The 25,056-nt window shown below is 38.2% G+C and overlaps 1 protein-coding gene across 1 annotated transcript; it reads right to left on the bottom strand.

Moving 5' to 3' along the window:
• Positions 1-1,715: 1,715 nt before the first annotated feature.
• RXYLT1 (ribitol xylosyltransferase 1) lies at positions 1,716-24,452 on the bottom strand. The gene is made up of 6 exons (XM_032493322.1): positions 24,148-24,452; positions 23,065-23,220; positions 19,244-19,346; positions 10,380-10,694; positions 8,260-8,430; positions 1,716-2,143 (listed from the first exon to the last, which is right to left on the bottom strand). The coding sequence occupies exons 1-6, from the start codon at positions 24,317-24,319 to the stop codon at positions 1,720-1,722; spliced, it is 1,341 nt and encodes a 446-aa protein (XP_032349213.1). The 5' UTR covers positions 24,320-24,452; the 3' UTR covers positions 1,716-1,719.
• Between the last annotated feature and the right edge of the window lie 604 nt (positions 24,453-25,056).

Genomic DNA, 25,056 nt, shown 5'->3' with positions numbered 1-25,056 from the left:
TTTGGGTGGGTTCTTTTGGTTTAGAAGTCAGCTCAAGTAACCAGGGGCAAGGAGGGATGAAGGTTGAAGACAGGAGATAATTCTGAGGATGTACAATGGGGAAATTAAAAAAGCAATCTCAAAAGTCATGAGAGCAGGAGCTAGAAACCCATTAGGACACATCGCAGCAGCTCTGGGGTCAGATTTCTCTCTCCTCGGGCTTGTTCTGGGCATCTGTGCTTCTCTCATAGCCCCGGCACTAGTTACAGCTCTGATGCCATTGCATCCATCCTTTCTGTTTCTGCTCCTGCAGTTGACTCCCAGTTTCTCAGTATTTCCTAGTTCAAAAAGGTCTTGAATTAGCTGTTTGTCTCAGTTATTATTATTTTTTGGTACTAATGTCCAGGATCATCAGGAAGCCTAGCAAAAGGGTGCCCTTGAATAAAGTACCGATAGCTGTCACCTGAAGTGGGGGACAAAGAGGAGAGACACTTGTTATAAAATGGTACTCTACTTGCAGTTCCTTTAGCAAGGGCTGCAGGTGGGGCAGTTTCCTTAGAATTGGATTGGGTTGTGGCAGGCACGGTGATTCTCCATTATGATGCCAAGACAAGGTCCGCTATATCCAGGTGCCAGATCTTCTGATAATGTGGACACCCCTGTGGGAGCTCCAGATCTAAAAAAGTGTGGGGAAATTACATTTGTTTAATACGTATGGCCATTCATGTAATAAAAAAGCTCCTGGAAGGAACAATGATGTTAATTTCCTGATTTCACAGGAGTTAAGCCACAGGATTCCTAACAAAATAAAAAGCCAGGCAAAGTAAACAATTGAGCCCAAGGTCCCCTGCATCCTTTCAGGAGTCCAGGGACCTGAAGATACAAGACCATTCTCTCAGCCTTAATCAAAGCCGCTGCTCTCCGAGGGCATCAGACAGCCTTTGTACAAAGTACTCTCTTTTTGAGCTGGCTAGTCTTACCCCATACTTCAGTGACAACTCCTGTTGAGTTTAGGCACTACTTCTCTGGCTCTGACTGCCATCAGCCCATGTTTAGTATGGATTAGGACCAAATTCCACATCCAGGCACCTACCTCAACATATGTGATTCAACAAAACTTGAGTAACCTAACTAAGATTTGTCCACATACATTCCCAGTATGACATATGATCACTCCCAAATTATGTAAAAGATCACGTGTTAAAATATTTACATTTAACCCTATTATTAACTAGGAAGGAATCAGAAATGAATTAGAAATTATTACAATTATTGAGTACTTTATATATTGTTTCTTTTCATATTTACAACTAACCCTACGAGGTACCATTACCTCCATTCTATATTGAAAGGAACCAAGACTCAGAACAAGTAGATGGCTTGCTCAGGGTCTCCAGATAGATAGTAGGTGCAGAGGTAAGGTTTTAAGTCAAGTTTGGTCTGACTCCAAGGCCCAGTCTTTCCACTACACAATGCTGCTTCTCTAGAGTGGTTTAAATAGGTGAGGAGAGTTGATAAAGGTTGAATCACTCAGCTGTGTAGAAGTTTGAGTAACATTTTACTTTATTTCCAGGAGTGGCCCAATAGGGATGTACTTGGTTACATTATGGATATAATCTAAGGTCTACAGGGGTACCTTAAAGAACATTTACAAATACACACACACACACACACACACACACACACACACACACTATTAGAAATGATTTAAAAAATCAGATCTTAGCTCAAAAAGATAATTTACAGTGAACCTTTATTGTTACTTAAAAATGAACTTTCTAAAATATTAGTAAATCTCATTTTTAGCTCTGTTTTGAAGTACTGATACCAATGAAGTAACCTTTTCCTTCTTTGAATCTTTTCTGATAAACTTACAGTTTTCTCTTTTTCTAAAATAGCAGGAAGTTCCTTCCAGTTTTTAATAAAGATAAAGGGTGCGTTCATGGACTTGAGTAACTGCAGAGGAGCACTGTGGTGAGCAGACGTGTTTCCACAGCTGCCAGCTGTCATGACATCTTCCACCACAGGAATGGAACCGCAGGAGCAAGCCTCGTATATTCTGTAACACTCTGTGTTCACTCCTGCTGGGCACAATGTGAGGTCGCTCTGAAGCAAAGCATCTTGATAATTCTTAAGGCTTTCATTTGTTTCTTGAGGCTGCCACCTAGAAAATCAGAAAGACAACTGTAGTTTTCACTTTACTAAGTATACCTTTTGTGGAAGAAAATATTTTCTCTTTTAATATCGGTTATAGGGAATGATAAAACATTACAGAGATGGCAGGCAGAAGAGAGAAATGAAATCTTGCCCAAATAGATTTCTTGAAGATTTTTAGGAATCTGAGAAGTTTACAGCTACACAGTTTTAAAATCTAGCGTTCATAACATTTCTGAACGAATGTTAAATCAGCCGACATTTTCTGGGTGCTAAGTCTTCTCTCTCTACCTCACCCTCCAAATTCCTGCCCTGATGCAGCTTCTATTTTAGTTCTACTGGTGGGGAAGGATAGCAAACAAGGCAAGTCAGTAAATTATTTAGAAGGTGTTAAGTGTTGTGAGGAAAATTAAAGCAGAGAAGTGAGGAAGGAGTTCTGGTAGGATGGTATTGCAACTGTAAACAGGTGACCAGGGAATGTCTCATGGCAGGGGCATCTGGGAGCTGGAGGTGGGGGAGCAAACCATGCAGATACTGGGTGGGGGGGGGGGTGTTGCAGAGCAAGAATTAAGGCCATGAGGCGGGATGTGCCCGCAGTGCCTGTTCAAGGGACAGCAAGAGTGGCAGAGGCAGAGTCATGGGCAGGGAGAGGAGTAGAAGGTGAAGTCACCCCATCAGGCAGGGTTCTGATTAGAGGGGTGACGGACCTCATCTATGTTTTATTAGAATCAATCTGGCTGTTGTGAAGAAAACAGACTGTAGGGGCAAGGGTAGAAGCTGAGAAACTAGTTAGAAAGCTAGACGTTCTCTCCTGGCTGTTCCTATTTCCCCAGTGAAACAGGCAATAGGGTCATTAGGTAAAGCAGTCGGGAAGAGAGAGGAAGGTATGAAACAGTCTTCTAGGAGACTGGGAGAACACACAGACAAGGGAAATGGGTGACTGCTGGGCACCTGAGGGTCAAGGGTATATATTTAAAGTGAGATCAAACGGCATCTTTCTCCAAGTGTATTTGGCAGCACAGGTGGAGGTATAGAGCAGGTAAGAGAGCTGGATTTACCAGAGTTAGGGTTGCTAGATTGAGGAACTAGGGAGTTGAATGTATATTTGGTCATGATCATGAAATTTAAGTGGGGGTACAGAAGAAGGTAAAGATGAGATGAGTGAAGGACAATGAAAAGGTAGTAGGAGCAACGGAATGTAAGTCCCAGCTAAACTGCTGGAGTGGGGTTAACACAGTAGGAGTGGAGTAGGAAAGACAGGAAATAATGGTTAGAGATAGATGTTCAAATTCAAAATCATGGAGAAGATGCAATATGCGTAATCGGAAGGTCTAGGAAATGACCATGGCCGTGAACGGCTGAGGTCACGTGGAGACCCCGGTCGCTGGAGGAATGGAAGTAAAGGAACTTCAAGACCAAGGTGATGGAAAGACCATCTTTGTGGATTTGGGAATCACCAGGAAATAGGCTGGAAGTAATGTCGGAGAGAGTGAGTGAGTGCCAGCAACTAAACTCTCCAAAGAATTAAGGGGGTAAACCAAAGGGTCCGTGTATGATTTCAAAGAGGAAGAGGAATGGACGGTTTTGTCTGCCAGTATGAGATGCAAAATTGGAGGTTTTAGGGAGGGAAAAGGGAAACCGGTTTGGAAGCAGCAATGAGAAGCAAGGAGGACACCTACTCCACGTCCTGGCTCAATGGTAGGAGAGGAATTTCAAGAATAATTCTGTTCCCACAGTGAAATTTGTTAGTTTACACTTCCCTACTCATTCCACTCCAGGCACACTGTCCCTTGCCCCTCAAGCATGGTAAGCGTGCTCCTGCCGTAGCCAACACATCTGCCCTCCCGTCTGCCGGGACTGCTCTTCTCCCAAGCCTTCTTCAGGCCTGTGCTTAAATGTAACCTTCTTACTAGCACTCTCCTTGGCTGTTCTAAAACATCAGCTGCTTTACTCCTGATCCATAGTCCTCTTGAAACCTTCCTCTTACGCTCAAATTTTTTTAAAAAGGTATTTATCATCTTTTGACCTACATTATATTTTACTGGTTTGTCTCCTTCAACAAGCATCTAAGTTCTAAGAGGGCATGGATTCTGTTTACTGTTTTGTTCACTGCTGTATCCCTTCATGGCTAAAATAGTTTTTGGCATATAGCAGTTGCTTGATGTATATTTGCTGGCCAAATGGATGTAATATGATTAAACTAGTAATAGAGTCAGGCTTTTTTTGTTTTTGTATTTCTATGCCTGATATATTTTTTTTTAGTTTCCAAACCTTCTTTTTTTATTGGATGAGTCTTTAAATTCTATGGTGCTTTACAATTTTCAAAAGTTCCACACACGTGACTTCACATAATCCCTTAATAACCCTTTTCTCCCCTACCCCTATATTAACCCCTCCCTCCTTCCTTCTCCCCGTTGGTGACCACTAGTTTGTTCTCTATATCAGTGAGTCTGCTTCTTTTTTGCTTTATTCACTCGTTTGTTGTATTTTTTAGATTCCACATGTTAAGTGATACCATACAGTATTTGTCTTTGACTTACTTCACTTAGTATGATAATCTCTAGGTCCATCCATGTTGCTGCAAATGGCAAAATTTCATTCTTATTTTTATGGCTGAGTAATATTCCATTGTATATATACCACATCTTCTTTATTCATTCATCTGTTGATGGACGCTTAGGTTGCTTCCATATCTTGGCAATTGTAAATAGTGCTGCTATGAACATTGGGGTCCATGTATCTTTTTAAGTTACTTTTTGTTTTTTTTCAAATATATACCCAGGAGTGGAACTGCTGGGTCATGTGGTAGGTCTATTTTTAGTTTTTTTAAGGAACCTCCACAATGTTTTCCAGTGGCTGCACCAATTCACATTCCAACCAACAGTATAGGACGGTTCCCTTTTCTCCACATCCTTGCCAGTATTTGTTATTTGCATTCTTTTTGATGATAGCCATTCTGACTGGTGTGAGGTGATAACTCACTGTAGTCTGAATTGCATTTCCTGATAGTTAGCAATGTTGAGCATCTTTTCATGTATTCATGTTGGCCACCTGCATTTCCTTCTTGGAAAATGTCCATTTAAAAATTTTTTTTTTTGCTTTTTTGATGTTGAGTTGTATGAGCTATTCATATATGTTGGATACTAACCTCTTATCAGTCATATAATTTGCAAATATCTTCTCCCATTCAGTAGGTTGTCTTTGCTGTGTAAAAGCTTTAAGTTTAATTAGGTCCCATTTGTTTATTTTTGCTTTTGTTTCCTTTGTTTTAGGAGACAGATTTCCCCATCCCTTCCTCCCAAATATTGCTGTGATTAATGTCAAAGAGTGTTCTGCCTATGTTTTTCCTCTAGGAGTTTTGTAGTATCGAGTTTTACATTTGGGTCTTTAATCCCTTTTGAGTTTACTTTGTATATGGTATTAGAGGATGTTCTAATTTCATTTTTTTAAACATGTAGCTGCCCAGTTTTCCCAGCATCACTTATTCAAGAGACTAACTTTTCTCCACTGCATATTCTTGCCTCCTTTGTCATCCATTAAATGACCATTAAGTGTGTGTTTTTATTTCTGGGCTTTTTATTCTGTTCCATTAATCTATGTGTCTGTTTTTGTGACAGGATCATATTGTTTTGATGACTGTAGCTTTGTAGTGTAGTCTGAAGTCAGGGAGTGTGATTCCTTCAGCTCTGTTCTTTCCCAAAATTGTTTTGGCTATTCAGGGTCTTTTGTGTTTCCATACAAATTTTAAAATTATTTGTTCAAGCTCTGTGAAAAATGCCACTGGTATTTTGAAAGGGATTGCAATGAATCTGTAGATTGCCTTGAGTAGCATGGTCATTTTAACAATATTAATTCTTCTAATCTAAGAACATGGTATATCTGTCTATCTGTTTGTGTCATCTTCAATTTCTTTTATCACTGTCTTACAGTTTTCCAAGTATAGGTCTTTTACCTTCTGAGGTAGGTTTATGCCTAAGTATTTATTCTTTTCAATGCGATGGTAAATAAGATTGTTTCCTCAATTTCTCTGTCTGACAGTTCATTGTTAGTGTGTAGCTATGCAACAGATTGCTGTACATTAATTTTGAATCTTGCAACTTTACTGAATTCATTGATGAGCTCTAGTAGTTTTCTGGTGGCATCTTTAGATTTCTGTGTGTAGTATCATGTCATCTGCAAACAGTGACAACTTTACTTCCCCTTTTCAATTTGGATTCCTTTTTTCCCCCTTGTCTGACTGCTGTGGCTAGGGCTTCCAAAACTATGTTGAATAAAATTGGTGACAGTGGGCATCTTTGTCTTGTTCCTGGCCTTAGAGGGAAAGCTTTCAGTTTTTCACTACTGAGTATGATGTTAGCTTTGGGTTTGTCATATATGGGCTTTATTATGTTGAGGTGTGTTCCCTCTATGCCCACTTTCTGGGGAATTTTTATCATAAATGGATGAAGAACTTTCTCAAAAGATTTTTCTGCATCTATTGAGATGATCAGGTGGCTTTTATTCTTCAATTTTTTAATGTGTTGTATCACACTGACTGATTTGTGGATACTGAACAATCCTTGCATCCCTGGGATAAATCCCACTTGATCACAGTGTATGATCCTTTTAATGTATTGTTGGATTCAGTTTGCTAGTATGTTGTTCAGGATTTTTGCATCTATGTTCATCAGTGAAACCAGTTTATAATTTTCTTTTTCTTTCTATCTTTGGCTTTGGTATCAGGGTGATTCTGGTCTTGTAGAATGAGTTTGGAAGTGTTTATTCCTCTGTGATTTTTGGGGGAATAGTTTGAGAAGGACAGGTGTTAACTCTTCTCTAAATGTTTCACAAAATTCACCTGTTAAGCCATCTGGTCCTGGACTTTTGTTTGTTGGGAGTTTTTAAATTACTGATTACAGTTCACTATTGGTAATTGGTAATCTGGTTTGTAGTTACCATGAGGTTTTTGTATAGCTGTCTATATATATACATGATTGCTTTAAGATGCTGATCTCTTAATTTCAAATGCATTACAAAAACCTGCATTTGTACTCTCCTACCTCTGATTACTGTTTTTAGTACATTTTACATGTAATTGTTCTGTGTATCCTGTAACTGCTTACTGTGGATATAGATGATTTTACTGCTTTTGCCATCTAACCTCCCTACTAGCTATGTGTGTGGATGATTTCCAACCTTTACTGTATGTTTGCCTACACTGGTGAGCTTTTTCATTTTGTAACTTTATTTCTACTTGTGGCCTCTTCTTTTTTCACCTAGAGAAGTTCCCTTAACATTTGTTGTAAAGTTGGTTTTGTGATGTTGAACTCTTTTAGCTTTTGTTTGTCTGTAAAGCTTTTGATTTCTCCAACAAATCTGAAAAAGAGCCTTGCTGGGTAGAATGTTCTTGGTTTCTGGAAGAGAGGCTTTCTAGAAGAGAGTGTCTGATACAGTTAATATATTTTTAGATTTAAAAGAACAGTTTTTGAGGTGTTATTTATTTGATGACTCTGCTTTACACAGGAAACTACATTTGTTTATTTAAAAATAAAATGAATGATCCCCAAATGTCTTCCTTCACTCCATGAACACTTGTTTCATAATTATTAAGCAAAAGATGGAAGAAAGTCAACCTTATTAAGTCTGTCCATCCATCCATCCATCCACTCCGCACTTAACCCGGCCTACTTTATGCAAGGTCCTATATTAGATCTGGGGATTCAAAGAAGACTAGTACATGGCCCTGTCCTCAAGGCAATGTCAGGTTCCTGAAGGTGTGAGGGGATGACATGCTAGTCTTGGAACACTGAAGTGGTTTGCTAAACATGTCAGATACGAACCTATGACCCTTACTGGCATCCACAACCTCCTGTGTTTAAGTCTAAAAATATTATTGAGGAAATCTGAACAATTGACATTTGCATATGATTAAGTTATCAGTATTCCCTTTCAAGACGGACTATGGGAAATTCTCCCTATTTTTAATGTATCCAACCCAATTTCTTCACAGCGTTAATTACTAATGTATCTTTTGGGGAAAGATTGCTATTAATGGAGTTTAAAATGACTCTGGAAACCTGTGCTGCCACGTAAAGCAACTCTCAGACTGGAGAAAAAACAGACAAATCAAGTAAACATAGAACTTACCGTTCTCTTGATGAAACCCAACAAAGCTTATCGTTTCCATTTTGTTTCAAAATGTTCATTAGTGCTTGCCTGGATGAATTTTCATAAACAGTTCCTAAGAAATTACACAAGTATGGCCTTTCATTATACACCATTGACCAACTCGCTTCCACCACTGGAAAATTTCTATACCTACAAAAATAAGTACATATAAGTTAACAATATATGACAGTAGGATCAGCAAAATTTCCACAACCCAACACCTTAGGTAGCATGATGCAGAGAGAAGAGATTTAAAATACGATTTTCTAAACCCCAAACTGTAATTTTCCACACTAACTTTGGAAAAGTCCCTGAATCTACTAATTTAGAAAAAAAAAAGATTCTCACTTTGACATCTTTTGCAAAATTGCTATAGAGATTATATACCTAAAATGCTCTGTTTTTATATTCTTCCACTTCCATTACATACCTGTAGTTATAAGGTAGGTGAATTCAAGATCTTCAAAGTATAAAGAATCTTCTACATTCATAATGATCATGATTTAATTAATGTTCTAGATAGGCGATGGGAAGATTACAGAATACATATTGCTATAGCAAAGAGCTCCAATTCCAAAGTCTTTTCAAATTTTAGATTAAAAAAAAAACCAAACAAAAACACCTTGTGTGCTACACAGGAGAGGCCTGTTGCAACTGGCCCATTCTTACAGGCATTTGGAAACAACAAGCATCAAATTGTGTGCCTGAACTACAACCCTCACATAAGAGCAAAGCTTTATGTAACAGTCTATAGTAGGTTTTCTCCACCTCAGCATTCCTGCCATTTTGGGGCCAGGTAATTCTCTGCTGTGGAGGCTGTCTCTGTGTGGTAGGATGTTCAGCAGCATCCCTGGCCTCTATCCACCAGACGCCAGGATCACCTCCTCCCTTCATATTTAACAACCAAAAATATCTCCAGACTTTGAAAAATGTCTCCTACGGGAGCAAAACTGTCTCTAGTTGAGACCACCGATCCATAAGAAAGATACTGGCCTGGTCCAACAGTACCAGAATTACAGAAAGTTTCCATCCTATACTGTATGAATAGGTTATATAGTGTTATTGTGAAGAAGTAATTCTTTTGTTTCAAAATATTTTACAAATATAGACTCTACTCAAGGGGTAGATTTTTCAGAGCATCTTAAACCCAGCTATACCTAACAAAAGCCTTTTTTCTGGACCTACCCTAAACCTGCTGTGTCAAAATACTGTTGTGGAAGGCCAGGGAATGTATTTTATTAATGTGCTTCCCTGGTGATATCTGTGTAGCCAAATGGGCTGCAGGCTAAGGTCACATCTGGTATCAGTGATAAAATATTATCTGATTCAAACATCAAGCTACTGAGATTTTTTATAATTCATCCATTCAGCAAATATTTATTGAGTGCCTACTCTGTGCAGGCATTGTTTTATGCTCTGAAGATAAAGTAGTGAACAAAAGAGACAAAAATCCCTGTCATCAGGAAGTTTATGTATTAGTGGAAATTTAAAGTCAACTTACTATTAATCAAAACCCTCTATTAACAGAATAAAAAATGTTTCCCATTTTATAGAAAGACTTCTTATATATGACATATTGAAAAATCTTAGCTATTATTTAGTTAACCTTTCTTTTTATAGAAGAGATTTGTGCAAATTCAACCAGTGTTAGTGGCAGACCTAAGTGGATTATAATCCTCCCCAAACCCAATGGTACAGTGTGTTCTTGATTTAATATTGGCTCTAAAGTAAGCTTTTTAAAAAACTATTAATCATGTGGATTCTATAATTGTTTTAAGGACTATCTGTCAGCCATCCACTACTAAACATCTCCTTAAAGCACTACTGATAAATCTGAAAAATTCATCCTATGCCTTGAGGTTTTGAAATACGAAAAAGTAACTCACCTGTGCTCCTCATAAAAGGCTAGAATACTCTAAAAACATCATGATTATTACCAAAGTATGAGACCAAATCATATTTTTGCCCGTAGAAAATATTATACGTGGCCTCAATGATCTCAGAAGAGCTGCATTTGTTACAAGTTTAAAACACAATTTTCCTGCTACAGAAATTCAGGTCTTGGAGTCTAGACATGTTTAATAATATTTTGTACTTACGTTGCTACTCCTAAAGGCCACTGAAAAATATCCATGTCGTTAATCCAGGGGCTGTCGTATACTATAAAAAGCAGCTCCACAAAGCCTCCATTCCTTTTAAGGAACTGGTTTATCCATTCATTATTACAATGTTCGTTTCCAAGCAAAACAACAGCAAGATGCTGGAGTTTTTGAGTTTGCACTAAATTTTGTGCATAAAGTAACCACTTGGTGGCATAAAAGACCTTTGCTTTTTCTCTTCCATTTAAAATGAGTACCACATTATTCACATCAACAGAGAAGTACCCGGGGACCACAGCTGGACCAGTGATGAAGCTGTTAAAAACAAAAGAAAACAAAACAAAAACAAGAGACAAACAAAAACAGAAGTATTTGGTACCAAAAGTTTAAATTGTTTCACATAAAATATATGACATTTAATCCATATTCTTTCTAGAAACAATTTCTGTAACATGAGATTTTTTTTGAACAAGTATGAATGATGGGACACAGCTGTAGATCAATGGGAAGCTTTGGTTGTAGACAGAGCAACTTGCATACGATAATCAGAAATGTGGTAGCTCTTTTTTTTTTTTTTTTGAAAACCACATTTAAAATACATGCTGTCTAGAATTTGAGCTGATAGGCAAAATAGTACAGTTGAGCAGGGTGAAACTCTTGTAGTTCATACTGGAATGGTGTTTAAGTGAGTAGTTCCCACTCCGTCTATGGTATGAGCTACTATTCCTGCTCTTCATCTGAATGAAGTGTCTGAATCCATGGCTGACAAAGTGTTGATTAATTAAGAAATGGAGGATGGCACCTTATAAACATTCTATGAAGGTTAAACCTCAAAAATATAATGTTAAAGAAAAAAGCAAGCTATAGAACACTCATAAAATATTAATTATATGCAAACTTGAAAGTACCTACAGAAAAAAATTATGCTTATATATCTAGTAAAAGTATAAAGATAAAAATCTGAATGGGAAGATACACACCAAATTCATGATAGTTGCCTCTGAGGAGGAAGGAAAAAGAAAGGGCCTGGGGAACAATACAAAGAGAGCTTTCCCTTTATTGGAAATATTTAATTCTCTTAAGAGGAAAGTTAAATATCTGAAGCAAGTCTGACAGAGAGCTGGAATTTATTAGCTCTAGGTAAGGGGTAAAGGAGATCTACTGTATTACTCTCTGTTCTTTACTGTATTTAGAAAATGTCATAAGAGGAATAGACATATTGCATAACTCACATTTTCATACTATGTGCTACTTAGAATAAATAATACCATTGGAATATTTTAAACTATTATATATTAAATATAAAAAATACCACTTAGAGCTTATTGTAAAATTACTCATAATGGTCCTGGATTCTTTGCAACCTGCTCAGCCATTTCTTTTCAACCTGCTAGAATCTTTTAATCTTTAGTATAAATACGCTGAAATTCTGCTTTTGTTGATTATGATTGGCAATAAAAACTAACATTTATTAGATGCCTTTTATATACATGATACACAGGACTTCGCACAGATTATCATTTAACCTCCACAACAACTCTGCAGAGAACACTGGTCTCCTATTTTGCATTTGGGAAATGAGGCTTAAGTTGCACAACTTGTGATGGCAACACTGAGTTTTGAATCAAGATCTAACTTCAGGGCTAAAGTTGTTTCCATGACAATATGGTTAACAAATACTAGAATTAGATTTCACTTGAAACACAAAACATGAATATATACTTTGTGTATATATGTACTACATGAATTCTATGACGTTCTTCTGTAATGATGATAACCTACAGGGATCAGAACTGTGTTTTGAGCTTATGTTGGACAGGACTAGCACTGGAGGTGCCACATGATCATTTAGTAATTTAAGAGAATCTGCAGAATTGGAGGGGCTGGAAAACACTTTAGAGACGATGATGATAGTTATGATAGATTTAAAATATTTATTATTGATAGTATACAAACACTTTCTCTCTCCTTTATAATTTTAGAAATACTTCGAATTTTACTGATTCACACAAACTAACAAAAGAAGTATGATTGATTCAGGGCACATCTGACCCATCTTGGAATCTCCACAGCTTCCGTTTGCAGAATGCTCTAAATTCCAGCAAGCAGGCATGTCGGCTCTTATGCTCTGACTAATTGGTTTCCCAGACCTCAAGACCATGTTCAAGTAACGGTGAAAGCCCCGGGGTCAATGCTGTGGAGTCAAGGCATAGATCAGAGGTTCCCAAATTTTCTTGGTTCCCAGCACCTTCAGTGTTTCAGCAAGTTTTTCAGTGTCTCCCAAGCCAAAAGAAGTGAGCAATGGTTCATTTTTTTTTAAGTTGTTAGGTCCAAACAACTTAGAAAGTACTTATGTCTTAGGAGCTTAGAAGTCACTTAAAAATAATAGGCATACATTGAAAGAAAAAATAATATTCCTATATCATTCTTAACTAACCACACATACTTAATAATGGGATGTATGCACCTGTTGAGCACTACACAACTTCTCAAACCTTGGAATCAGAGAGGACACTGTCAAGGTCACTGCCTGACCTACTAGGATTTTTGCATGGTACTTGAATTTTATGACAGCAATCATGGGAAACCCAGCTCCACAAAGGTATGACATCGCTGAAATGGATGATCTAATGTTGAAACTGTGAACTACCTCAAGCTAGTAGTTTGCCTCTGTTTGACAGATATGAAGTGAAACTGATTCCCACAAATACTTAAAATATTTTGTGGTGCCTCAGTACACAGTTCAGGAAACACAGATCTAGGTAAAGAAACTTTAGGGGTAAACAAAAAAATCCCCTATGATTCAGATAACTGTGTATGTGTGCTGGGAGGTATGTTAGTCAACTGCTGTGGGTTGGGAAGTGAATGAGAAATAAGGGGACAGTAGGAAGTAAGTGGGGACAGTGAGTCTCCTAGAGGATTCTTTTGCAAGTTTGGATGAGAAGGTGAGAAAGCAATAATGACTGAAAGGTTGACGATAAAGGGGAGTAAGGAAGTAACCCAAGGAGCAAAGTCTTGGAAGAGACCGAAGGGATGCACAGATGGAGGGAGTTAATCTTGAACCAGGGAAATCACCTCATTGTCTAAGCGTTGAGGACAGAGGGCAGGTTAGGTGAGGGATCACAAAGAGACCATGCAGGTAAATGCTAGAGGAGCTTGTTAAGGGAGACAGTTATGGATATTCTGGAGAAAATAGGAAGCAAGTTTGTCTGCCAAGAAAGGGGGTGTCAGGCAGGTGTTGTGTGGTGGGCTAGAGAAGAATGGACGAACCTGCTCTCAGTCCTCCTCTATTCTCTATCTGGATCACACACTAGCTACCCAGTCACACCAGCTAGAAACCAGGGAACCGTCACAGTCAATTCTTGCTTTCCTTTAGTAAACCTTAAGTTCTTACAGTTTTGCCTCCCGGTTTCTCAAATTCCTGGCTCTGCCTCAATACCACTTCCCAATTTCACCCCTTAACTGTATCCCTGCTGGACACTTAGTTTTCTAATGCAGTCTTCTGGTCTGCCTGCACTCAGTTGTCTCCTTCAAGTCATTTTCCCACATAGCTACTAGAGGCATCTACACAAAAGACATCCATAACAATACCACTATCTAGCTTAATCATCTTCAGCTACTTTTCATTGACCAAGAATAAAATCCAAGAGCTTTAACATGGCACATACAAGGTCCACTATGATCTGCCCCTTGCCCTACCTTCCCTACCCTCCCAACTCAGCTACCAACTTCATGCTCTAGGGATTCCAAACGGTTTGCAGTTCCATGCATAAAACAAGCTATTTATCAGTTCTTGGCCCCTGATACTGCCTCTGCTGGGAATATAATCTCTCTTCTCACTGTCTTGCTAAATCTTATTAATCTTTTAAGACTCAACTCTGCTATCACCTCCCCTAGGAGGCTTTTCTTGATAGACCCCATACCCTCCAAGTCAACTTTTACTGAATTAGTGGCCTTCTCTCTATACTTCCCTCACAACTCAGGAGTATGTACATCCTTATCATTATGCTTTATATAAGGTATGAAAATTATTTATGTGTTTATCTCAACCACTGGTGTGTAAACTCCCTGAGGCCATGGAAAAGTATTCACTCTGAAATCCTCAGAGCCTAGTATGATCTAACTTGCAGGCACTCAGTAAATGCTGAACGAGTAAGCTGTAATTTTCTTTCAGGGAGTTATCTGCTCTACCAATTTATGTAAGTTCTCCTACTGTATTTAGAATGTGAATCAGGTTACAAAAATTCAATTTAATAATAACTTTCCAGCTATACATTTGTTATATAAAGTAGGGCTTCTGTATGAGATGTTATAGGATATTTATGCATGATGAAATATATATATTTGTTTCCTATAGTTATTAATCAAGCATCAATCACAGAGTTCCATTAACTGAAGAAAGAACATATTTAAGAAGCTCATACACAGAATTTTAAAACATTGACCTGCTCTTCTAGATTTCTTAGCATATATTTAATAGTCAGAACTTCTAATTTTCAATATTTATTCTTTTTATGCTTGGCTCACTTAAAAAAATTCCTCCCAGTAAGTACTTTCAATATACAGAAAGTCCAGAGAAATCATTCAAATACTGAGTTCTAAGCTGAATGTGAACAAAATAAATTTTTTGGGAATCCAAGTTAATTATGATTTCATTTTTTCTACATTCAACAAATGTTACTGAACAAATGCTATATATACAGACACCATGACTATATCAAGTGAATTATAGAAAAGATTAATACTTTGCCAGCTAAGAGTATGGCAGATGTCTTGATAAAGAATATGTGCACAAGCTAAACAGTCCACACAGCTCTCAGCCACTGAATTCCAAATCATTTTTGGTTAACAAATAGCTTTAGAAAATTCAGTTTTATAAAATGGGTAGTCCAAACTCACGAATGGCCCTTACTTGTGAATAGCTGCTGCAATTCCCCCTGCTCCTGTGGCCAGCATTTCTGCCATGACTCCACACCTTTCTAATTCAGTGTTTCTGATGGAACCCTCCACTCTCATACTAGCTAGCTTGGCTGGAGTGGGAGGATGGGCATTATGAAAAATTAACTACATTATTTTTGTTTACCAATAAAATTTGAGATCTGCATTGATCTATGGTCTAGTACATGACTTAAATGTAGTGGAACCATTAATATTATCTATAAAAGCTTTCACTCACTGTAATGTGTAATAAGTTCAGTAACTTCTTATAATAGTAATATCTGGAAATTTCAAAAATAAGATCAGACATATTTTGTTCTGTTGTGATCTTTAATAAGTTCAACTTTTTCATAAGGAGCAGATGTTCACTGAAAATCTCACAACTGAACTTAGATCACAATGAATTAAGTAATTTAGCACCTAGCCATTGTTTCATCAAATGGGTAGACATTTATATGTCTTAAGATATTGCCTCTACATGGACATTACATTCTGAAGACAGTCTTCTGGGGATAAGCAAAAGCCAAGATGAGCAGAAGATTCCTTCTAAGAAATCAGAAATGAAGATGCCATATGAAATTAAACTGTAAATAAACATATGACGGATATGAGCAGAGACAGGCAAAGTTCCATCAAGAGACAGAATGGGCCCCATGCTAGCTTGTAACCTAATTGAACACATTAATATAAAAAAAGTATCAATGATATCTGTTGGGAGGTACATGATGGTGAGATAATAGGCAACAACAGAAATGCAGAAAAAGGAGAACTGAAAGGCAGTGAGACGTTGCAATACCTATTTAAGTAATAGTAAAATTAATAAAACTATAATAACAAGACCTCTAGAGTGATTCACATGCCAGATACTGATCTAAGCACTGGATTTCTATGAACGCATTTAACCTTAAAAAAAATTCTGTGAAATAGAAACTATTATTTGCCTTATTTCAAACTTAAGGAAATCCAGGGACAGAGAGGTTAAGAAACTTGCCCAAAGTCAGACAGCTAATAAGAGGTAAAGCTAGAACTGGAGCTGAGATATTCTGGGTCCAGAGTCTGTGCTCTTAACAACTCAATCTCACGGCTACGCTGCTCACAAGTGATAGGACTTCATCAGTCTGACTCACAAGTTCAGTTTGCCCCACACGTATCCATGTATTCACACAGACTACGTATGGTACTGACTCAGTGGTGAACAAGGAGTCATTTCTTCCCTTCCGAAACACACAGATTTGGAAGTGTTACATATGGTGAAATCCTATACTTTAATTCCATATTTAATCAAACAACTCTCAAATATTTGGGTATCATTGGTAGCCTGCCTATATGGGAAAAAAAGTGCTGTTCAAGCTAATACAAAGCATGTGGACTGACTGATAGCTCTATTCTCATTCTGAGTTATTTATTTGGTATTCTGCATTACATTAGTTGGGCCTATAAGCTGATAAGAATCAGTATTCTTGAGCCTGATTGACCCTGGAACACAATACCCTTTCTACTTTCCGCCTCAGGCTTTTTGTGAGGCTAAAATTAAATGATATGAGCTCTTTGCAAACTTAAAGGTTTATTTAAAGAGAATGCATTTATGCTTATTTATAAGGATGTTGATAGTCTTTAGAAACTCTTTCAATATCTCCAAGATGTGCCATTACTTCTAATTCACTTTTGATTAAATAAAAATAAAGATGTGAAACAAGTTAGTACTTATGTAGCCTGATTCAATTCAAAACTTGCAATTCCATAAAAGTTTATTAATTTTGGATAAATCATGTATGCTACTTTCCATGAGCCTAAAACTTGAATAATCTGTTTTTAAAAATCTGCTGCAACAGTGAACTTCCTTAAATACACAGTTCTCTTAAATGCTAAAAGAAAACAGCATCGCTATTTAATCATAATATAAAATCTCATGTAAACATTTCAGAAGAGAATGGGAAGTTTAGGCTTTCTTTTGGGAGTTAATGCTGTTTGCTCAAATCCTTTGCTATCATTGTAATAATGCTGTATGTTTACTTCTCTATGAATCTTAAAGAAAATTCTATATATTATGAAAATTCTATATATTATGAGCAGACCTATTAGACTAATATTCATAATATGCTTAATTTTCTGAAAATTCTATATATTATGGGTAGACCTATGAGACTAATACTCATAACACATGTTTAATTTTCAAATAGCAAAATAGTAGATTTACATGCATAATATACATTTACTTGCAAATACCCAAACCCAACTATTTTAAGTTTAGGATTATGTATACGCTGTTAAATGTATTACATCAACGGAAGCCTGGAGATAAAAGAAAAAGTAGTCATTACCAATAATGATTTAAAAACCTGTTTACTTTTCAAGAATTATTACTTTGAAAAGAAAACATGCAATGAAATTGCTTTCCAAGTGTGTATACAGTAAAGAATGAAAGGAGCAGTGCAAATTCAAATGAAATTAGTTATAGCTCTTCTTTTTGATTTCTGTGTGAAATAAGTGGAATTTTAATGGAAACCATAATCTTTGGTTCATATTTTTTCCCCTAATACTACAACTGTTGGATGAAATAAGCATTATAAAATAATTATTTTTTATTTTAATAAGAAAGCAAAATCTAGTAGAAAAGACCTTTCTTTCATTATCATAATTTTTCTAAATAAAACAATTTTAAGTCTATTTAAAAATCTTCAGAAAATATGCAATCACAGATAAGTTTTATAAAAATAAGAGTGCAAAAAAGTCTTAATACATTGTTTTTATTGAATCTAAAAAAGATTTCTGAATATTGCAGTAAAATGGTAATTTATACTATTAAATTGCAGTAAAATTCATATATATATTTTAATAAGTAAAAATTTCAAAACTCATACCAATAACTTTGTTATACTTATTGACTATTATAAAAACATGTGAACCTATTATATGAAATAGAAAAATAAAAATACTTGTGTTAGAGCAGGCAGATAGCTAGATACGAGCAGAGAAAGGAGGACACAGACTAAATGGCAGGAATTGGGCAGAAAGAAGGGGCACAAGCAAAATGCAGGAAACCACACATCATGTAAGCAGCAGGGGGTCCCTGGGCAGAGAAAGAAAAGTAGGAACCTTTAGGCTGATAAGGGATCATGCTTTTTGGGGTGACAAGTGTCCTGGAGAAGAACAAAGAAAGGTGAGAAAAGGCAGGAATTTCCAGTGTCCAAATGTAACCTTTTGCTCATTATGCCCTCATTTCAATAAAATTAGCCTTGCAGATCAGAAGTACCCATCATGCACCGACGCCATGACACTTGCGATCCAGACTAAATAAGAACAAAAATCCGTGGAGTTGGGGCGGTAATCAGGGAATACGACCCCAAACCCTTCCCTCCCCAATGAATATTCCGCCATTCATTTTTACACCCTATGTAGCTAACTTGCCAAAGAAACTCAGGGCAGCTGCTCACCTGAGCCTGCCCACTATCCCCTTAAGAGTGTACTATCCATCCTTTAATAAATCCTCATATTACTTTTTTTAACCACTACGTCTTGTCTCTGAATTCTTTCTGAGAAGGGACAAGAACCTGGAACACCAGTTGCATCTATTGGCAACACTTTCAAGTTTATGTATTATTCCCCCAAGATATGGAATGTTACATGCTTATCAACAATTGAAGGTTACCAAATTCAGAGCATGAACTTTTTCATATAATCAGAAATGTTTTAAAATGAAACAGACACATGCTTCCAAAAAGCAGCAGTATTTTGTAACATCCAATTTTATAAGAAAGTGTTTAAAGTAAGCATTAACTACATATATATATTCATGAGATTTATTTCTCCATTCTTCATAAGTTGAAATGGAAATATTTTCTATATTTTCCCCTGATTTTACTTCTACTATTTATAAAAAACATTGCACAGCAATACATCAAAGGTTAATGTCGCACAATTAATACCTGTAATGTGTTCTTCCTACAACTGAATTTCCTTCTCTCCACTGAGCAGTCACATCTGTGGGTTCGAGTAAGCCTTCAAAAATATGCTCCCACAGATACAAACCTGGTAATTAAAAAGACAAAAACAAAAATATTTACCATCCGGTTTACTCTGGTTTGTGAAATGAGTTTATGTCCTGCTCTTTTATATCATTTGACTAGAAAAGTAGATTTTCTTTGGGCTCAAAATCATCAATACGGCAGCTAATGTATGAGACAGAACTCAGAGGTTGCAAGTGTAAAATGTGGCAAAATTTGGATTATATTAAAGACAATCAACTCTCTTACTCTAAATCTGAGAAACCCCTAATTATCACTGGACCTTTACTACCTGTTTTATCCTGAAATGTGTTATATTACAGTGTAAGTTACTATGTGATTAGACCTGTTTCTATATTATAACAAACTGGGGTGGATGCACCATTCTGTGCCAAACACAACCAGAGGAGCTCATGTATGTACATATACATTCAATACATCAAGGAGATGCCACCTCCTTTCCATTTGAACACATCCTTCACTGCAGGATGCCCTCTGTGGACAAATGCCACCGCATCTTTCGTCTTCAGGGCAGCCGCTTATGTCTTACCATGATTTCACTTGAACGGAAGTTCTGCGATTGAAGGAGAGCAGCGTCACACAATGATGTAATCAGGGAGCCCTGTTTTAGTTACATTGAAAGATGTGTTTTGTTCCATTCTCATTACACCCTGCTACTAACGGACACATACACACAAAAACATGTTCAAAGACTTGGCCAAGCAGACAAAACTTTCCAAATATGATAGGATGAACAAAGCTTCCCCCTAACCTAAGATATTCGAAGATGTAACCTCTAGGACCTGTGAATATGTTAATTTCCCAGGCAAAAGAGACTTTCTAAATGTGATTTAGATAAGCATGATGAAGTGGAGAGATCATGCTGGATTACCTGGGTGGGCCCTATGTAATCACAAGCGTCCTCACAAGGGAGAGGCAGGAGAGGCAAAGTGAGGGAAGGAGGTGTGAGGATGGAGACAGAAGTCAGAATGAGGTGGGGCTGTGAGTCAAGGAATGCAGGCAGTCACTCGAAGCTATAAAAGGCAAGGAAACAGATGCTTCTCTAGAGCCTCCACAAGGAATACAGCCCTATGGACACATTCTAGATTTCCGCCTTCAGAAACGTAAGACAAATTTATGGTGACTATAGTTAATAGTACTGTATTGTCTATTTGGGAGTTGCTAAGATAGTAGTTCTTAAAAGTTCTCATCACGAGAAAAAAACTGTTAACTATGTGTGGTGATGGATGTTAACTATCCTTTCACAACATATACATGTATCAAACCATTATGTTGTACACCTGGAACTTATATAATGTTATGTGTCAATTACAGCTCAATTGAAAACATGTATGTTGTTTTTAACCCACTAAATTTTTGGTGATTGGTTATGGCAGCTAAAAGAAAGCACAGGTTATGTAGTTCTAGATTCTGGTACTGGGAAATGGGGTGCTGCTGCAATAAATACTTTAAAGTCTGGGAATGGCTTTGGAACTGGGTAATGGGGAGAGACTGGAAGAATTTTGAGAAGCATGTTTTTAAAATGTCTAGGTTACATTGCCTTAAACAGAGTATAGGTAGAAATATGGGTGTTAATGACTCAGCTAGTGAGAACTCAGAAGAAAGTTAGGAGAAGAGTAGGAAAAAAACCTATCATCTTAGAGAATACTGAAATCATCATAAACTGATTGTCGGTAGAAATATGCACATTAAAAGTGCTGCTGGTGAGGGCTCAGAAGGAAATGAGGAACATGTTATTAGAGCTTGGAGAAAAGGGGATCCTTGTTATATAAGAGCAGAAAGTTTAGCTGAATTGTGTCTTGCAGTTATGTGGAGAACAGAACTTGTAAACAATAAACTTGGATAGTTAGCTGAAGAGATTTCTAAGCAAACTGTTGAAGTTGTGGCCTGGTTTCTTCTTGCTGATAACAGTAAAATATGAGTTGAAAAGAGAGACTGAGGGAAAAGCTGTTTAGCAAAAAGGAACCAGGACTTGATGATCTGGGAATTTCTCAGCCTATTCAGATTGCAAAAGAGGTGAAAAATTAGGAAATTTGCTGTCAAAAAAGCATGCTCTGGAAAGAAGGCTAAGGATGTAGCTGACATGCTTTTCCTAACACTGCAGAAGGATGAAAAGGTCAAAATAGTCAATCACATAGAGGGCTTTTAAAAGATATTAGGTGTTAACTTATGGATCTCCTTAGACATTTCAGCAGAAGCTAGAGACAGAGATGGGATTATCCAGGAAAGGCCTGTGGAGAAGTTCCTGTTTAATAAAGTGAATCTTTGTGACACACATAGGAGAACCCATAAGGTTCTTGAGAATATTATATTAGCAGAAACACTGCCAGTTTGGACTACAAGGGACAGAGAGAGGTTGAAATCAAACAAGCTTGTTGGACTCCCAAAATCCTAAGAGCAGGAAACAGGCTGGTAAAACTACTGAGTTACAAATACATGTTATCCTTCCCGAAAACAGAAGGATGACTACAAGGGTGAAGCTGAAAGTCTAGAAATTAAGCTTTGAGCCACAGATTATTCCCAGGCCTTGAAATCTAATGGAATTTCCTTGGCTGGATTTCAGAATTGCCTGAACGTGTGACTCCATTTTCCATTCATTTTCTCCCGTTTTGAATGAGAATTTCTATAAATGGAATTCTATGTCTGCGCCTAGGGAAAAGGCTGATGAATGTGGTGTTGGATAAAACTCATCTGGCCACTTTGTACCTTCAGACTGAAATGAGAAAAGTCTGGAAACGTGAAAACCTGTTAAGAACTAGACTTAACTAAAAACTAGGATGGGGAAGTAGGACTTTAAAGAAAGAAATTAATATCAAGAGATTTTTAAAGAAAACAATTGCTAGAAATTGATGATTGGATACCTGGGTCTGGGTATTGGAACTGCAGAGATCAGCAGTAATCTTCAAGGATGTATATATGCATGCAAATGTCAATGCATTTATGAAAAATCAGGGGTCAGGCATTACTGTTTCGTTTATTTTCTTTTCACCTGGTACTTGCTGTCCATATCCTTTACTGTACATAAATCCAACTCATGTTTGATGGCCAAATAAAGCCCCTTCTAACTCACTCAATTCTTTCTGACTCTTCTAACCATCATTGAGTCTCCTATTCTACAAATGATCATATCAGACAACTTGGAATACTAGACTCTCATGATGCTCCGAGCAAAACTGCTTTTGTGGGCAATCAAGTTTAATCAACTACATACTATATCTCTTCTTGGACATTCACAATGAATGCAGGCATATTAAGGCGCTGACAAATGCCTTAATAAAGATCCTTGTTTAACTTTATTCAGTTCAATGTTTCCCAAACTGGCCATCAAGGGCAAGGGCCACATCTTATGCTTGCATTAAGTGTCTAATAAATACATTGTTTCATGAAAATTCAGTTGACACAGGCATTTCAATATAATGATGCTTACACAACCCATCCTTTGTATCTACAAATAAAGCTGTGCTCTGCTGAAGACCAACAATAGAACATATGTATGTGTATGTATGTGTGTATATGTGTGTTTGTGTGTGTGCGCCATTTACACAGATGTGGTCTAACAGAAAGGAGATATGGAGTATTGAGAAAAAGTGAAAAAAATGCATCATGATGTCTTAACAAATGATGAAATAAACCATAAACGTATTAAAAGGAATTGAATTTAATACTAATAAAGTGCTTTTTACAATGCTTTTTACACGTCTTAGCTTTAAACATTAACTTACCAATCGCAGCTTTGCCCCAGATTTGTACATGGAGGTCTGTTTTCCCTTTGGTGGACTTATTTAATATCTGAAGGCTGCTTTTAAGTCTGTGTTGTTGCTCACTTTTTTCATCTGCTTCCCAAGGATTCCATTCTTCACTTCTCAAAGTAGACTGTTCTGTGTTATAAAAAAGATTAACAAGTATTATCAGTAAGGTAGAGCTGCAGCTATAGATAAATGCAAGCCATTTAAATCAGACATTAGGGAACTTTTATTGCATCTTAACTTCAATTTTTCAAAGAGATAAAACAACATTATTTGACCTGGTTAAACACACACTATAAAAATAAAAAAGGAAATCAGAATTTAATTTTGATTGAATCTCTACTTTGAAAGAGCTTGAAATAAAATGTTAACACGAGGTGAGAAGTTATCTCTCCTCAACAAAGCCTTCTAAAATAATTGGGTACAGTAACATGTATCGAGTTACAAGTTTAACTTTTGCTGATTCTTTATAGATTGTGTATACATAACACAACCTGTATACATAAACACTTGACTTCAGAATGTAGTGTCCAACAGTTTCAGATACTATTGTGCAAAGTTCTTGGAGAAGGGAGAAATAAGACCGAGTCCGATCCTGACTTAGGTCAAAATCAAAAAGAGGGATCAGAACCTGGGGATAAAGCGCTCTGGCCTTCCGAAGTCAAGGAAGGATTACAGTAGTAGAGTCTTTGTTTCAATATGGAAATAGATGTCTTTAAGTTAGCGGCATTCCCACCAATCTCTGGCGTTTGTGACACTGCCTTGGACACTTAAGATGTCTTTTAAAGGTGTGCGCACCTGTCAGCCCCAAGGGTAGGGAGTGGGGACAGCGTGTGAGATTTGGGGGAGGATTGAGGCAGTGATACATCCTCAAATCCCAAGGCCAGGGCTGGCTACCGAGAGCTGGGGGAGGAAAAGTGTACATCGGGGCCCGGGGGCAATTCCGGACCCGACAGCGGGGTCCTCGGCCGCGCGGCTCGGCTGGTCCGACCCCCACAGCCCCGAAGCCACGCGTCCGGGCGCGCAGCAGAGGAGGGAGGCCGCTGACCGCTGTCCTACCTCGGTGTCCGCGCCTCTCCCGCGACGGGACGGCCCCCTTCCGGAGGGCCCGTAAAGACGCGGCCGGCGCCCGGCGGCGGCGCCCGAAGAAGACGTGGTAGGCGGCGTAGAGGGAGAACAGGCAGTACAAGGCGATGAGAAACGAGCAGAGACGCTTCCGCGTCAGCCGCATCCCACTTAGGCTTCCCGTCAGGACACCGCCACCGTGGAGATGGGCCGCGCACGGGTGAAGCTGCCGCTCAGCGTCGCGGCCTCGGCGGCGTCCGGTGCAGGCCCAGGCCCTGGCCCTGGCGGAGGGAGTCACCAGAAATGGCTCCGCCCAGGCCCCGCCCCCTGCGCGCTCGGCCCGCCCCTCGCCCCAGCCCTGCCCCGCCCCCTGCTCCGCCCTCAGCTCCGCCCAAGCCTCTCTGCGGCTCCTCTCACCCGCCCTGCCATAGGCCCCGCCCCTCTGGGGGCGGGCGCTGTAGTCCTCCTTGTATCCGACTCTGGAATTAGGCCTTGGGAAGACTGCACCTTCCCCGCGCTCCTCCCTGACTTCTGCAGTTATCCAGGCCCCTTTCAACCCTGCCTGCCTTTCCATGTACAGAAAGACTTCACCGTTATCAGACCGCAAACAAAACAAAACAGCATCTTGGTCCATGAAGGCCACATAAAGGTATGGACCGTGAAAGTTTTTGCCCAATGAGTGATCCCCAGCCTGCTGCATTGACAGATGAATGAGTATAAATAAAACTAAGTGGTGATAGTGGTACAACATTGTGAATATAATTCGCACACAACGGTACACTTAGAAATGGTGAGAATGGTAAGCATTATATATACCTTGCCACAATAAAAAATATTTAAAAAAATTAACTTTTATTACTATGTGACTTGAATGTACACAGGTGTGCAGTCTCTTACCAAATA

This window comes from Camelus ferus, chromosome 12 (genome assembly GCF_009834535.1).
Source record: "Camelus ferus isolate YT-003-E chromosome 12, BCGSAC_Cfer_1.0, whole genome shotgun sequence".
Classification (NCBI taxonomy): domain Eukaryota; kingdom Metazoa; phylum Chordata; class Mammalia; order Artiodactyla; family Camelidae; genus Camelus; species Camelus ferus.
Note: the sequence above shows the minus strand (reverse complement) of the source record. Positions and strands in the feature narration are given on the sequence as shown.

Excerpts from the sequence above, each read along its gene's own strand:
- RXYLT1 (XM_032493322.1), bottom strand. The coding sequence starts at position 24,319 with ATGCGGCTGACGCGGAAGCGTCTCTGCTCGTTTCTCATCGCCTTGTAC. Across the intron at positions 19,347-23,064 it reads CTGGGGCAAAGCTGCGATTG|GTTTGTATCTGTGGGAGCAT; the intron begins GTAAGTTAATGT and ends TTTAATTACCAG. Across the intron at positions 8,431-10,379 it reads TGGCCTTTAGGAGTAGCAAC|GTATAGAAATTTTCCAGTGG; the intron begins GTAAGTACAAAA and ends TTATTTTTGTAG.